Below are 17,840 nucleotides of genomic sequence, written 5' to 3' on the forward strand. Positions count from 1 at the left end.
AAATTTAACACATATTACAATTCAGCTTTCAAGGAGATACCTAAAGATTCTGGGCCAGTGTTGTCTAGTATTGGTCACTTATTGTAACTTCACCCACCTTGACATAGACCTCCCATTGCAAAGCTAATAAAATGAATGTAATTTATTTTCTACATTACATTTAGAAAATAAGTTGAAATAAATAAAGCCTCATAGTTTGGAATCACACCAATCTGGCATTTCATCAGATCTGTTTTTATATTCTAATTTATGTGCTATATAGATAATTTCTCCCTGATCCAAACTGTCTAATGTAGATTTACAGCATCAAAACTTGCATAAAACATAAGAGGTTAGTGAAAAACGAAAAAATATAAACACTGGACAAAAATGAATTAAAAAGATTCTATTTTTATTCAAAATATGCAACTGTGTTTCTGAAATCCATCCTTTTCCCTAATAGTGGGTATGGTTTTGGGCCTGGATGTGTAAGCCATCTTACACACACATACATACATACACACACATACAGTCAAAGATGGAACACTTAAAGTTTCCTAAATGATTAATTTGATTGTTCAGTGAATGAATGAAGTATGGAGTCCAGCAGCAGCCGCAGCCATAAATCCGGACTGCTAGCTCTTCACAATATAAAAAGACAAAATCTCTGAGCAAACGTACAATTCTAAACTTTTGCCACAGTTGTTAGCCGTCTCATTTACCCTGACTGACATGATTTGATGTAATCCCCATTATTTGCTAAAATCCTTTAAAAACTTTTGATTGTTGAAGTGTCTCGTTTTATCTTAGCTGTCTGAACTGGAGATAAGTTTGGAAAAAGGTTTTAATACTGTAGCCTGAAAAACAGGAGTTTATTTTGATGACGCTTGAGCAGAACTTGGACAAAGACCTTCAGGCCTCTCAACTGCTAAGCAAACCCTTTAACCATCTCTTTTCGTAGTTTGGTTTCCATAGGAACAGTTAAAAAGACTTCAAAAAAGGTCAAAATTTCAACGTGTAAAACCAAAATAAGGAGTTTTTTTTCCTCCAATGTCTTTATAGTCCTCCGCCTTAACGTAGCCCTTCTCAGTGAAAACAACCGAAGAGCACAGAAGACGAAATGAATCGCCTTTAACTCGGCTGTGTCTCTTGTCGTCCTCATTGGTTTACACTAGCAGGGCCTGGTTTCAATTAGTTCTCCACCGGCGTTGGCTCCTGAGGCGAAGCAGACACTCCTTCCACTGCTGCGGGTCCAGAGGCCTCTGCTGTGTGTCCGGGTGGCGTTACAGGCTCCGGTGGGGGCCGCTGGCTTAGGATCACCTGAACTACATAGTCCCTGGAAATGTTGAGTTGGTCCAAGCGCAGCCTGTCTGTCAGCGGCCGCCCTGAGAAAAACCAGCGCTGCGTGGCGGCAGGCACGCCCTCCTGATTCTGCAAGCGCCGCTTCATCATGCCCACAGTGTCTGTGGAGCGGACCGCCAGCCGCAGATCGCGGCCCGTGGAGAGCCGCAGCCGGAGCTGGCACTCACCCCCCGGGATGGGGTCGCTGGCGCTGCCCGTGGACGGGTCTGCCGTCAGGGAGTCCGGATCCGACCCGTCGGGCTCGTCGGAGCGCTCTTCGATCATGTTGACAGGAGGAGAGAGGCAGTACACCGGCAGCTGGTAACGATTTCCCAGCTCATCGTAACATTCGGTCAGAGCGCCTGGAGCAAAAACAAGAAAAACAAAACTTTATATTCAGGTTTGCTTTTTTTTTTCCCCAATTTGCCATCATTCCACAAACATCACACTGCAAAACCACAAAAACGTACCTGTAACTTTTGTCTAGTTTCTAATGCAAATATCTTAGCACACTTGAAATAAGATAAAACTAACATAAAGGTAATTTTTAAGCAAGACATAGAGGCTTGATTTATGTAAATGATTCCTTAATATTTATGAAAAAGTACTTATTTCATTGGCAGATAAATTAACTCATAACATAGGAAATGCTACGAGTGAAATAAACTGCCAATGGAATAAGTATTTTTCATTAATATTAAGGAATTATTTACATAAAATAAGCCTCTATATCTTGCTGAAAAGTTACTTTTGTCATATTTAAAGAGTGCCAAGATATTTGCTCTAGAAACTAAACCAAAATTACTTGGAAAACTTAAGTTTTTGCAGTGCTACGTCTATAACACCTTCCCCAACTATTTATACACTTTCAACAATAAATAGTTTACAGGATATTAATACCTTCTGAGGTAATAATTTACCATTTTTATAACCACATCCAAGTGTTATGTGTCCTGGAAGTAATAAGTCCTCATCACAACTTACAGTAACTCGCATCACAATAACAATACAAACATTAACTGTATGACGACATTTTTTTATCATCCATGGGTAAATATAAATGGGGAGCTTCCAGTCTGACGCTGTTAAACTGAATGGGTTGGCCCCTTAAGGTTTACAATTATTTGATATAACAAGTGTGGATATTTTGACGGAATAATAATTAACTACATTTTGCCGCATTTATTTTGTTGGTATACTTTCAAATACTTTCATTGTGGCAAAAACGAAAAGTAACATCTTTCAATCATTTTTCTGTTTAATAAAATGTACAATTCCCAGTGTTATACAATAAAATGGGGAAATGAAAGTCAAGCTCAATAGAAAACCAAGACTGAAAGGAAGGAGTAGACAGTGAGAGCAGGAAACGGTCATGTGTTGGATGTGCTGTGTGTCAAGCATTAAGTCACCAGGGACAATAAGATATAAAAGTGTGGAGGCCCGATTATTCAAATGGGAGACCCCCAGCAATCCTCAGGGGGATTTCAGGCAGATGGGTTCAAATACACAATACACTGACGTAACACAGTCATTGTATTTTGGTACTGACCACAGTCTTTTTCTTCCATACTTTTCAAATTTCAAGTTAATAGAGTTAAATATCACATCCTTCTTGTCCAATTTTCCAAGAAGATTTGAAAAGATTAGAATCACTTTCTCATATTAAATATTAATTTGTGAAATAAAAAAAATCCCCTGAATTGCAAGAAGCCCACCTATAACGAACTACGTTTCGAAAAGGTTACTCCACAACTCATGTTTTATGACTTGGAAAGTTCAACGAGAAAGAAGGTGAGTTCTGCGGTAACTGAAACCGAGCAGAGAAAACCACAGGACTCTGCTCTCGGTTGTGTAGATGCAGTCAGAGAGGAGGCGTCAGAGTAAGACCAGGACCAGGGAAATGTTTGACCAGCTCAGCGTAGGAGTGAGGGGCAGAAAAAGTGTTTGACTGAGTGGTGATGTGACCAACAACTGGAGCTCATCTGTAACCAGAACGCACCGGGAAACTGACTGCTATTATCACCGCTGTGATTCAGCACCGTTAACACACTTGGATCATTTGAGGACGTTTCTGGATTCAAAATTTCCAGACTGAGACACAAAATCTGCACCCATCTTCTGCACATCAGTTTTTGAAAAGTTTTCCAGCAGATATTATGACAGAGATTAAGCTTCATTCAAGTATCCAATGGCAACATCAATTTTCCTAATAATTTTATCATCCAATAAAACGTTAGACATTGAAACTATGAATTTACACAAACACTTAAAACAAGAAAGATAACCTATTTAATTTGATCCTTCCTGCTGCTGCTAAAATATTCTAACAAATTACTGAAGTTACACTCATGCTTTGGTAACAATATTGTTTTTCAGGTATTTTATTTTTGATAAACAGAATTAAAACAAACTATTGAAAAGTTGAAATTGAGAGAGAACAAAGAGAAGAAGAAGCTGACACTCTCTCCACATCTGGTCTTTATGGAAGAAGGATAAGAAGAAGAAGAAGAATTTCTGCTTGTAGTTTGTCACAAACCATGTAGCAGACACAGTAAACATGTGACAGAAGGTTTTCTGGTTAAATGAGAATAAAAAATGAAAACATTTGGCAAAAATGCAATAATATGTGCGATTAAAAAAAACAACGCTGTGAACACACCGACCCCAATGTACCACATGGTAGTGGTAGCATCATTCTGTGGGGATGGTGTTCTTCAGTGGGAATAGTGAATCAAATTGGAGTAGATGGAAAGATGGACAAGGAACCTGAAAAACACTAAAGGCTAAAAGGCTGCAGGGTCACCTAAACATAGAGCTTCAACATTTTACTAAAGGTTGAGGTGTTTTTATTTGACCTTTTATTGCGGCAACTCTGGAGCTTTAAGCATGGCACTCATTATAAACCCGCCATCAGACTCTGATAAAAGCATTTTTTTTTTTCCAGCAGTAAATTGGTGGTGAGACAGCAAAAGCATCAAAATAGAGCTGGAGATGGTTTAGCTGAAAACACTGTCTCCACCGTTCGAAATATAATCACAGTTTTATCCTTCTGGAAATTTAACATTTTGGAAACATGTGCTCTCCATAATTAATTTTCTCCATACTAACCAGACCTGGAAAACACTGTAGGCAAATGTCACTCTATTCTTTCTGCACAGAAGCAGTTGAAATCTTTTTAGCTCATAAAGCTAAATGATCCTCAGGCATACAACATGTTTCCATTACATAGTAAAGTTTTACTTGGCGCGGTGCTACACTGTGTTATTTTCCACTGCAGACAGAACCCTTTCAACCTGTGCAGCATCAGATGTTTACCAATGTGACGCGCATGAAGGTGCAGTGACACAGAAGCATAACTTCCCTCAATCAGTGTTTGTTTATTTGATTACATTGTTCAAGAAGGCACGTTCACTCAAAGTGCCTTGCCAACATAAATAAAAAATAAAGAAGTAACCTCTCGGAGAGTTGATAAAACATGGAAATGCTCCAGTTCTCTGGTAATGCCCACAGGTGATGGTTCTCTCTCACCACTAAGTGTTTAGCAGCGTATTGATGTCTTTGTGTTGACCCAGATCGACTCATTTGGAACTGTGACTGCGGTGTCAACAAAAAAAGCAGAAATTTCATGTGGTACTAACCACAATGGGAATAAATGCCAGGCTGTATCACACACAGATTTGTACTAAGACTCTGTTTCAATATATGATGAGTCACTTTGCTTGACTGTATAAAAATAACTTCCTCTATTAAGAACCAAAGTGACATTCATGAATAATTTCTAAGAAATCCCTTACAATTCCCAACCAACATGAAATCGGAGAAAAAAGAAAAAAAAATTCAAGCTGAATAAATGGCATTCTGAAAGTCATGCGTACTTAGTTATCCAAGTAAGTACACATAGCGAGGCTTGTCACAGAAACAAATGTTTTGGACAAAAAATGGCCCCAGAAATTATTGTGATGAGCCACAATGTTGTTTTGAGACAATTTTCAATTAATATAATGGGAATGGCATAATAATGCAAGAACACATTCTAAACTAACAATACACTTTAAATTTAAAAAAAAAAAAATTAACTTGGAAGACATTTTAAATATCCAACAACAAATAAAATGAATTATAAAGTCTTTGTATACAAAATGGCCCTAATAAGGGCTGGTTGAAACCAGGCTACCAGACTGAAGACTTTTGTCATCCAGTTTTAGGTACAAACTGGACGACTAACGCCTGACAGACAGAAACTGAGCATCGTTCGTGAAAGCATACAGCCTGCTGTCTGTGTTGCTCCGTGCAACATCTGCTACTTTTTACCAACATAATTTTTTGTGAAAAGACTGGAAACGCATCCAGTGGCTGGGGAAGTAAGTTGGACTACAAATCAAAAACAGATTAAGACGTAAGAAAAGAAAAGAAAAAAAAACTTGAGTGAACTCCTGATACCACTCAGTCAGCATCAAAAGAAGGTATTCTGTGGATTATTTTTCAGCATGAGTGATATTTAATATAAAACTTGAACTTTCTAACGGCATCTTTAGGGTCGTAACAATTCCTCAAATGATTTGAGTATCTCGATAATGAAAATTCCTAGAGGCAAATTATCTCCCTTGAAGCTTTGTTAAAGGATCTTTTACTATCAAGCACACCATATTTCTGCCAGGTGATTATTTGTGTCGCGCAACACTTTTACGTCCGCCTACGAGTTGTTGACAGACAAATGTTGAAGGATAATAGCATAATGTCCAAGATCAATAAGGGCATCCTGGGGGATTTCAATGACAGACGAAAACGTCCGGCTTTTTATTGTTCTTCAGGGGACCAATAAACATCCTTAAAATAATTGGCGCAATGCCTGGAATAGGGCAGCCTTTCTCCACCCGGAGATGCTGTGCACCGAAGGTGTATGCATACAGGTGAAGCAGCAACTCATGCACATATAGATAAAACACACAAGGCTGCCTTAGCTGATGCTTAGCGTAGATTTACAGACGAAACAGAAAATACATTTACCACCATCCAGGTAACAAAAAAATGGGAGGCAGAGCACATCGTGTGTAAATACCTGGCAGATATGTTTCCGTGTGTGATGAAGGAGTCAAATTCTGTCATTAACATGGACACAAAAACTATGAGTGGCTGTGCAAAGTTAGAGTTTATCTATTAAATTTACTGAAGATGGCTACATACACTAAAACCCCTTGTCTTTGTGAGCCTACTGTTTTATTATTAAACTGAATATAATTTGAGGACTTTGTATGACTTTTGGCCTGGTTAACTTAAAGAGTGAGCTACAGGTAAATTTTCTGTACGACAGAAAAGTAATTGTTAGGGATGCACAAATATGAACACTTGGGTCTATGTTGACATCCGATACTAATACTGCTGTTGTGGCAGTATTTAAGAAAATTTTTAGTCATATTTTTTATTCAATTACTCAATTAATCATCAGAATAATCAATAGATTACTTGATTACTAAAATAACTGATTGCAACAACCATAGGGACATTGCAAAAGGATTCACAAACTTTTCTACATTTGGAGGAGACCACAAACGTCTATGTTTTGATGTATTTTATTGGAATTTTTTGTGCTAGACCAAAACAAAGTAGGAAATAATTGGAAAGTATGAGGGGGAAAAAAAACCTAACAAATATTCTTTATTTTTGGACAAAATAATGTAGATGGTAACCCCGCCTCTCCCCCAAAACGTTCGCTAGAGATAGACACCAGCACCCCTCCCGGCTCCACTAGGGATAAGGATGTACAGAAAATGGATAGATGGATGGAGTCTATTTGGAATCCACTTGTGCCCTGAGAAAAAAATCTGGACCAAACAAAATGGCAGACTGGGCAAGTTGAGAATGAATAAGAGAACCAGTAAAGGAACCAACAGTAATGCGTGCTAAACATAAAAGAGGATTGTTTAGCTTGCATAACATAAAATGTTGTAGGCATGTTAGAGGAACGTCCGGAAACTGGTAACCATTACTCACTGCATACTTGCTGCAACAAGGAATTAAAAAGTGAAGCAATATATTGATAGCAAGTGCCAATTGTCAATGGGTGGAAACTCTGGGGGAGCTACAAAGGCTCAAAGATCAGGTGGGAAAGTGCAGCCTACACTTCTGCCCCTAGGGAAATGTGGCCAAAAGGAAGCAAATGTTAAAAAGAAGTTCCAAAAAAATCCAGTTTGCCAGCAGAAACATGGTGGATCCAATACAGAGTATATCATATTGATATTTGTTGGAGCTATTCATCCAATCTCAATGAGCTGAATAAGAAATTTAAAAAGTCACATCATTTACCCGTGTTAGTCTGTTATGTAAAATCTAAATAGGTCTGTGATTGCACACAGAAAATAAAAGCTTCACACCTTCCTTATTTTTGAAAAAGTCATATTTATACCATCCCACATCATTGTAGGCAGTAACAAGTTTAGGCAAAAGAAGGAACTGTAATTATAGAAAAGAGAATGCATTTGAGAATGTTTTTCTCACAGCTCCTAGTCATTTCACACATTTAATGGTTGAGTACTATATGCGGATTAGCAATGAAACAAAAAGCTATGTTGGTGTGTAAATGTTTCACATTTCTTTTTTAAATTATTTTGTTATTGCAATTACAGAAAATTGGTTTCAGATCAATATCTATTTTTCTTCTTGCAGAGGAGCACATTTGAAAAAAAAGGACTGAAAATATCTAGTTGAGCAAAGTCAGAACCAAATCCTGATTTATTTGGTGTGAAAGAAGGCTAAAAATAGCATTGAAAAAAGAAATTACACAGATTGGCTTTCAGTCATCTCCTATGACTTCTAGTTAAATGCAACAACAAAAGGGGTGAAGAGCTTGTAAAGACAGAAGTGTTTCCTGATTTGTGTGGGACTTGGACTGAGTGAAACAGTGATGTCAAGTGTGGGGAATTCACAGCTGCAGCCCAGCAGGATCTGATCTGGCCTCCCAAACTATGTACCAAGAGGAACAAAGTAAGATAGTACTGCAAAACAAACAAACAAAAAAATATTACACCTATCTAATATCAAGTCTTATTTCATTCAGGCAAAGGTGTTTCATATGTCAGGCAGTTTATTGCTTTCTGGCAAGCTAATGAGGACAAAATGTAAAAAAGCAACTCCACTCATTTAGTTATCCAAATTTAAACCAAACCAATAATGGTATGACAGAAGTACTGATATATGTGCATGTTTATAGTTTTAATGCTTCAATTCAAATAAAATTTTAAAAATAGAAATTTATACTTTTGAGATCATAAGAATTTGTTTGGTTTCTGGCACAAAGTTTCTCTCTCTCTCTCTCAGTCAGACACCTTCAGAGTACAATAAAACAAGATGTGTGAAACCCAGCACAGGATACCATGGAAAACATTACAACATCCGACGCCCACAACAGAAACAGGATCTTACCAAGGAAAAAAAAAAAAACATCTCTATCCTCAGCTGAGGAAACATGACTCATTAGATGATATGCATAAGGATTAATGGGGAGTGACGCACACGCAAAGAGCTAAACCAGAGCCAAATTCATTGTTAGGGAATTGATAAATTTCCAGGCGGAAGTTGAAATACTTAGGTATAAAACTGAAAATTGAAGTGAAACTTCTACCTGGCCTTCTTCAGTGTGTCAAACATAAAGGAGGAAGCGTTATGCTCTGTTGGATCCAAGATCAGTGACTTACACAAACTGAACGGCACCTTGGACCAAATTTTATTACAGCAAATATGAATATGTTTAGAATTTTATGCTTTTATCTTTTGAGATTGCACTTTCTGGCTAATGCTGTTGTATAGCAGTTAGCTTGTCCCCCCAAATACGGCAGGTAGAAATGATGAGATTTCAGGCGTCATGTTTGGAGAAAACATCATCAGGCCAATGCCACCCATGAAGCATAGAGGAGGCAGGGTAATGCTATGGATATTCTTTGCTGAATTTTTCAGCAGGACCATGAGCAAATGGCCGAGATCTGAAATGAGAGGCTTCAGAACCACTTTGTAAAGGTTCTGCAGTGGCCAAACCAGAGTCCAGACATGAATCAGATTGGAAACATCTGTAGAGATCTGAAAACATCTGCACAAACGAATCCCATCCAACCAGATGAAGCTGGAGAAGAACTGCAAAGAAGAACGGGCCAAACTGTCAAAAGATAGGTGAGCTCAGCTGGAGGCATCATTCAAAAAGGTTTGACACTGTGATTAGTGGCAAAGGTAGATCAACAAAATGTTGTCTTGTTTTATTTTTAATAAATTTGAAAACTTTTTTTTCCCACATTGAGGAAAGAGATTGATTTAATATAATTTGGATTAAGTCTTTCATACACAAAATGTGGAAAAGTGAACTACTACAAGAGCAATTTCTGGAGAGAACATTTTTTTTATTTACTTACTCTGAATAGCACATTTTGGCCTTTAAATTACTGAATTCCTGAAAAATATTTTTAGGTCGAATAGGTTTTCTAACTCGTATCTAAAGCAAGTTTCATTTCTCCACGCTTTAAATTCAAAATGTGCAAAATTTTGTAATAAATACAACTAAATTTAAAAGTACAGCAACCAGCTTCTTGCATATAATGAATGAAAATGAGCATGCACGTTCAATAACTTCTTTACCTTTAGCAAAACCGTCTAATTTAGAGTAGAAATGGTTAAAAAGCTTATGGTTAGGACTGCCTAAGGTGACCCTTAGCAATTACTCTAGCTCTGCTGCGATAATATTAAACTGCTTAAGGATATTCGATATGAACTCAGCACCTTTCCACTCTGCTGCCTTTAATCCTCTCACTCTCTATATATGCATACATTAAATGTTGATGTCATTAACTGGGTTTTCTTCCACAGAACAGAGATTCCTGGCCAGCTCATCTTGTATATGATGAGCTATTTTCACCAATCTAAAGGAAGAATAGAACTTGAAACTAATTCAAGATTTTTTGTAATATAGAGTCAACACTTAGCTTTAGAATTGAATTATAATAAAATTGAATTAAACTGCAATAAACTAAATTGAATTGCACCTCGTTACCAGAAGCAAAGTTAATATATTACCCCCACTTTATCATACAGGCCTTAGTTGGGAATTGGTTAGTAATTAAACTAAATTCCACTTCGCTATGTGGAATTTCCCACTCTATTTAGCGCTTCTCATTCCAATTAGATATATCGAACACATTTTTTTCAGTTTATGGAGACCTCCATTATGTATTTGCTGAGGTTTTCCTGGGTTCCTATACAAATCTCGGAGAAACAGATGGTATAATTATTATCAAGGTGGGGAAAAAGAACTACAAGTTCCTGTACTAAAATTAACACAGGATTTTACAGTGCAAACACTAAAGTATATGACAGTCATAAATGTAACAAGAAAAGAGCCCCGTTGACGACTCTACACAGAAAATAACAGGATGTTAAAATGCTGTAAAAACAACAAAAAAATGTTTTGTCACAGTTTGTCATTCTTATTTGTCATATCAAATAAAAATGTATATTGATAGCAGCTGACGATGATGGTCTTTTTAATATAAATCCATTTTGCTAAATATAGTTCCATAGCTATTTTCATTTCTTATTTATTGATTCACTCTGTTGCACATAAACTCTCTCCAAACAGCTCTGAAAATGTGTTCTCTAAGATTCATTTGGAGGATTTAAACTCATTTAAAGTACTGAATAATTTACATGTGTATAACTGCCCTGTTAAAAAACGAACAAACAAAAAAAAAACAAGTCATAATGATGCAAAAAGAGCTGTGCAAAAGCAGCTCAGCAAAGCAGAAATTAACCAACAATACATGGCGACATATACTTCCTGTTTGTGGTTCTGTCTGTCAGATGAAACGTGAAACTAAAACACACTTCCTTTGGAAGCTGTACTGCTCACGTAGGTTCTCTGTTTTGATACACAACCTATTTATGGTTGCAGCATAACCCAGCGGCGACTGCTGTTGTCTGGTTGAAGAAATTCATGTCAAAGTTTTACAAAACCCCTTTAATGTTGATCTGTAGTTACTATGTCAGACTAAAATTTGATCAAAACAATATCACTGAAAAGTTATAAATTCATGTTATCAGATTAAATATTCATAAGCGTTTAATTTTGAATTTTATTGCTCACAGGTGATAAAGGCCCAACATTTTGTTGCATAGAAATTCAGGATATTTTATAAGACTAAAAAAAAAAAAAGGATTTTCAATACAGAAATGTTAGCCTACTGTAACATATTTCCATGCTTTGTTCAGCATGTGACAATAATTAAAGCAGTAATTATTGCAAAAGGAGGCCTAACTAATGCTGCCTTGACAGCAGCTACAACCTTCCCTTTAAAGTTGTAGTTATTCCTACTGCTCTTTCTATCACTTTTTCCTTTCACTCAACTTTCCAGCAATAGCACATGTCCATGTTTGCATACAACCTCCTAGTTACTCTCCTTTTTAAAGATGTCAATTATCTGTTCTAAGAACTGTGTGGTCATAATATTTTAGCATGCAGAAAGTGTTTTACCGTGTGGCAGTGTGATGCTGGCCCCGTCAAGGATGGCCTGAGCCAGTAGGTGGTCATTACTCTCAAAGGCACTGGCCGCAGCTCGCAGCGCATCCCAGATCTCCTTCCGGCCCTCAAATGCTGGCGCCGTGTCCCAGAACTCATCTCTTTTGCTGCGCAGCTGGCCCTCTGTCATCGGGTAGTCACTTTTCCATTTAGGTCGCTCTCTCTTCAGGGGCTGGTTACGGCCTAGAGCCACTGAAGGCAAGGAAACGAGAGAGGGATTAGAAAGGAAGCTAGATCAGAAAACCAGACGGACAGAAGGTAGGAGAAGGAGAGGAAGCAAAAGGAAAAGGCAGATATGACTAAGAGACGGAGTAACATGGGACAGAGGGAAAGCAAGCGATATAAGAAATAGATATTTAAGAAAATTATCAGGGAACGAGAAACAACTAAAAGCAAAAATGAGAACAAATGGAATGTAAAGATCTTAAAAATCAATAAAAGTATAAAAAGGGGGTTGCACATACAATGCTGGGAAAAGCTACCATTTTTTACAGATTTCTTTTATTTGTCAGACATTTGCATGAAACAAATTTTAATATCAAACAAAAATAACCTGAGGAAATAAAAACATCAGTTTTTAGTTTTGGAAATAAAGATTCAACCCTAACCAGCCTGGCCCGAAGTGAATGAGTAACTGACCCCTACAAGTGTTAACTAGTCGTGCCACTTTTTGGGGCAACAACTGCCATCAATTGTTCAAAATAACAGTCAATGAGTCTTTTGTGTCTCTATGGAGGAACGTGGTCCTCTCTTATTTGCAGAATTATTATAATTCAGCCATAATGGATGGATTTCAAGCATAAATTGCCTGTTTAAGATATTGTCACAGCATCTCAAAGGACTTTAAGTGCAAACATTGACTAGGCCACTCTAAAATAGGGGTGGGTGATATGGATATGTTGTTACAAAGTTTTGTAACAACATTTTACAGTGCTGTAGTGATAACAATAAAAATGACAATAACTATGTATTACTTCTTTTAGGTAACTTTAGGTGACTGAATGGTCACAGCTCTTAAAAAAAATGTGTAATAAGCTTCCAGTCACATACAGGAGTATTTTGTATCACAGTAACTGCATTTAATCATATTTTCAAATTTATTGATATTAATTGATGCTCTCAATGAAAAAAAAGTGGAAAGATTTGTAAAATTATCAATCGCAATTATACAAATGGATCATGGGGGATTTTAAAAATCATTAATTGAAATTTATTGTGACAACAATAAATCAAAATTTTGACAAAAAGTCACAATAAATGATAAAACAATAAATGCCCAACCCTTTTCTAAAACCTTTGTTTAATTTTTTTGAGCCTTTCAGAGGTGGATTTGTCTTCCTGAGGTTTTATTCCTTCCATACAGAGAGACATTCTTTTTTCTGAAAAGCTTTAATAGTTTTATGCCAGAACAAGATGCATTTTCACAAAATTCATCATGTGTCTCATCACTCTAAAGACTTAGGAAACATAAAGATTTTTTGGCAAATGTGAGCTGGACGTTGACTGGTTTTTTTTCTTGGTAATTTTAGCTTTGCTACTCCCTGATAGATCCACTTTTTGCAGCAAGACAGATCAAACGGAAGACCATTAGTGCTGCACTGCTGCAGATGCGTTTGTAAACTGATAAAAGTATTTTTTGTGGGCTGGTTGTTTCTGGGAAGGTCTCACTAATTGTGTGTAATGGGTCTGTCGTTAAGCCTTAGAAATGGTTTTGTCATCTTTTCCGGAAATCAATGACTTTGTCTCCAATCTGCTGTTTTTTTTTGTTAAGTTCTTTTCAAGTGATTTGAAAAGAAAGTGATTATCTTTTCAGAAATTGGTCTGTACAAGTTTCACCCGTCATTGTAATAATTATATTATTCATTTTAAAACTTAATTTTGCCTTTTACTCATGTTCTCTTGTCTGATTTTAAAAATTGTTAGATGAGTTGAAACATTTAAGAGAGAGAGAGAAAAAAAGCCTGATACATTTTTACCACAGCACTAAAAAATAACGAATCGCTTTTCTCTTTTGCTCTGGTACTCAGCTGAGCGCTGCAGACTGATTTAACACGTTATACACCATTAGTGATGTGGAGCATGCAGTCAAAATAAACTGAGCTAAAGCTAAGAATGATACGCTCCAAACCCAGTTAAAATATTAGGATAATTGCAGCAAACAGAGCTCCATCTGCAGCAGAATGGCCGATGAATAACACCATCTGGATCAACACCGAACATGACACAGGTACAGGACAGTGTGTGTGTGTGTGTGCGTGTGTGTGTGTGTATCCAAGTACACAACAGAAAGAGAAGAAGATCAAGGTGTTGAGTTCCACCCACTGCTGGTACACATGTACTCTGATCAAATAACACGTTCAACTTCAGACTGCTTATAGTAAACAAGGCCTCAAACTGCCTGACCCTTTAAGTTCAGCTACTAAAAGTTATGCAGAATTAAAAATTGGACTTACAAATATCATCCACAAAACTTCATTATGATTCACAATCAGAGAAGCATAAATTAGTTTCTCAGTAGAACTGTTAGTATGTTTTTAGAAAGGAAAGCAGATGGATAATTACAAAATATTATTTATGCAGCTGTTTGAGTTACTTTGATGAAGTTAAATAATTCTAGGACTTACTTCTACCTGACAGACCCCAAAGGAGAATTTCATTTGGTGGCTCACTTTCAGTTCATGAGCCAAAACAGCACAACTTGTTGCCTTTGAGTCAATTTACAACTTTATCAGATGTGTGTAACCAGTTCAGTTCTACACATTACCACTTTGTGCCCACTGAAACCTTGGCATTGTAAGTAGTTTTTTTTATTTCAGTTAAGTATTTTTGGAATATATTGTATATTTTTGAATATATTTCAGAGATAATTTGTCATAAAATAATGAACAGTCATGTATACTTTAATTTAATAGTATATTCTTATATGAAATTTTGATATAACACTCTATATCTATTCAATTTGGTTCTGATACCAACTGGGGATGTTGACTATTATGAAATATGACCTAATCAAACCAAAGTAACTGGTTATATGAGCACATCTAATGGTATCAGAACATGATTGGTATGAAAAATCCAAAACTGCAAAAATCTGAAACAGTAAAATGACCAGCACCCCACCGTTTCTAACTGTTTGGACAATGTTCACTAATCACATCATACTTACAAAGACAATACATGTACAAACCCTGTTTTAAGTACATGGATATGAAATTGATTACTGGCTCAATCTCCAGTCCTTAAAGGTTGGTTTCTTGCAACATCTTAGTGTGTTCTGGTCCAACACACCTGAATCAAATGTCTCAATTACTTCCTCAGCATGCAATCATGCTGCACAGTGTCCTGCTAATGACCTCATTATTTGATCCAGTTGAGCTGAAACAGAGACACATCTAAAAGTTGCAGGACACTGAAAATAAAGGACTGGAGTTTGAGTCTTCTGGTTTATTTTACAAAATGGAAAAGTTTAAGTATGAAATGGCAGTACGAGCAACCAAAGGGGACTTAAATATGAATGTTGAATGAACGGCATTCTATAATTTCAAATTTTTTTTTTTTTTTTGCTATACACCAAAACTGATATGACAGATCATGTCGAGATTTAATCTTTGTTCAGCACAGAGCAGCACAACATATGGAATACCATTCATCAGTGCTGTATCAGTTTCTGCAATATGAGAGTCGCACTGCCTTGATACAATATTCAGCAAAGTAAAATATTTTGTTTTCCATTCATTTCAAGCTTTAATAGGAAATAATAATAATATATTTGGCCAGTTGGACCTCCAGTGTTTTTATTGAGGCTTGTAATGTCATCAGGGTGACGGGAACATTAATAGAAGAGTGAATAAAACGTGAATTAATCACAAACAAGAACATTTGACTTGGTTGTTTTTCCAGTAACTGACTGTAAATTATTTAGAACTTATGCGAGTCAGTATTTGTAAAATTTTTGATTTTACTAGCTTTGTAAAAAATGACAAATATGTCTGATTTGCTTAGAGCAAAACTGTTCAGTCCTACAATGGTATTTGTCCATCTTTTGTCACACTACAACCAAAAACCAATAATGTATTTTATTGGAGTTTTATGTGACAGACCAAAAGAAATTTGTGCAAACTGGTGGAGTGAATGGAAAATAATAGAAACAGTCTCATAAATAAAAGAAACACAACAAACAGGCTAGGTTGTACATCATAACCAACCCGCTATCCTCACTATGAAGCATGGTGTTGGCTGCATTATGCTGTGAAGATGCTTCTCTTCAGGGGAGCAAAATGGGAAGATGAATGGAGCTGGAGGTTGCAAAAGAACTTGGTGTTCGTCTGTCACATATACTCTCAAAATGCAATGAACTTTATCTTTGTAACTTCACAAAATAAACAGTGGAAGGTGTGAATAAGCTTTCACAGGTCATGACATAAATGCTCTATGCCACCAGTTCTGAAGGTGTCAAGTACTGACAAAGCAGAAGTTGAACATGTCACATTCAGCTGTTAATAGATATGCAAAAGCAAAGAGGAAGACATACAGGAAATCAAGCTTTCTCTCTGCATCTCTAAGTGCTCAGCCTCCTCCCCCTCTTTTCCCAGATCGGTGTCCCAGTCTGTAATTAAAATAACTCAAAGGCTGGCTGTGGATCCCCTCCTCTCATACAGCAAACCAGGAAACCGTCCCACAAACTTCCCACAGCTTTACTGAACTCTTTACTACATGAACCTACAACCTAAAGTCAGCTTCAGTCATGCTTTAGTGATTACTTATTCATCACTCTGTATGGGATACTGTGTATTGCACTCACTACAACAGATGCGTATGGTGCTAAAAACAAACACTCTCTTTACTAATAAACTGTTGCAATAAGTTGTGGACACCTCTTTCCTTCTCTTTACTTTAAAGTTCAAATCATTATTCATTTCCACTTAAAAATGATAAAAGAGTTTTCCTAAATGTAGTTAATGGGAGCTTGAATTGGTGCCCAATTTAAATCACACTGAATCACTTCAGACAGCCTCTCTGCATGCCCCCGATGACTGTGACCCATATTTGTTGTACATACAGCAGCTAGCAAGCTAACTAGCTCCGTTTTAGCCGGCTAGCTCAGTCAACAGCAAAGAACAAAGGGAGACATCAGGGTATTGAACAGGGTTTAGTTTGCAGAGTAACGAAGCTGGCAGAGTGCCTTCTCCTCGGTTTAAATCCCGCTGCGTGAACGGAGACACCGAGTCCGTCTGAGGCTGCGGTCTGGCTCCGGATATTATAATGGCAGGAAAGGAGACCTCCAGCCAGGACAGCATGCAGAAAGCCTGCAGGGGGAAGCCCATCAAACAGCCAAACCTTCCGCTCACTAAACCATAAGACCCCGCTAAGTTACCTCCAGTGCCGTCCGAGTTCTCGTTTAAGCTGCCCGAAGAGTCGTGGTGGCTCCCGACACAGCCACCCATGGATGTTTCGGCGGAGCAGCCCGGGTTAGGTAGCTAACCCCCCGGCCCACAGCTAGAGCTACATCCACCAACCCCCCTCCTCTCAGTCTCTCTCTTCGCTGTTTTCTAAGCTTCCCCCTTCCTGTCTTCTCTTTCCTCACTATCTCCTATTCTGTCCTTCCTTCCCTTTTCCCCTCTTTCTATCTCTCAGCAACTGCGCAGTCCTCCTCTTGTGCTTCATCCCACAAGTAAAGAAAAGAGGGTTCACATGGTTACAAGGTGACTGAGAGAGGAATGAAGGAGGAAAAAATAAAGAGAAGCAGGAGGAGACTCAACAAAGGAGAAGTGCACTTTAAGAGAAAAAAAAAATATGCGGTCGTCTTTAGGGCACCAAGTGTTTGCTCTGGTGATGGTGAAGATAATCCATTTTGACACATCTGCTGTCATGTTTTGTGAAAAGCTGTTTGCTGTCCTGATGATGACATGCCAAAATACTTAACCTTGTGTTCTTGAATGTCAAGGGAGCCCTCCTGCTGTTATACTGC

General features: G+C 37.5%; 1 protein-coding gene across 1 annotated transcript; it reads right to left on the minus strand.

Annotated features, from left to right (window-relative positions):
- Nucleotides 1-372: 372 nt before the first annotated feature.
- On the minus strand, nt 373-17,608 carry ubtd2 (ubiquitin domain containing 2). The gene is made up of 3 exons (XM_044140165.1): nt 17,247-17,608; nt 11,828-12,064; nt 373-1,682 (listed from the first exon to the last, which is right to left on the minus strand). The coding sequence occupies exons 1-3, from the start codon at nt 17,314-17,316 to the stop codon at nt 1,171-1,173; spliced, it is 819 nt and encodes a 272-aa protein (XP_043996100.1). The 5' UTR covers nt 17,317-17,608; the 3' UTR covers nt 373-1,170.
- Nucleotides 17,609-17,840: the final 232 nt, after the last annotated feature.

This window comes from Gambusia affinis, linkage group LG15 (genome assembly GCF_019740435.1).
Source record: "Gambusia affinis linkage group LG15, SWU_Gaff_1.0, whole genome shotgun sequence".
NCBI classification, from domain to species: domain Eukaryota; kingdom Metazoa; phylum Chordata; class Actinopteri; order Cyprinodontiformes; family Poeciliidae; genus Gambusia; species Gambusia affinis.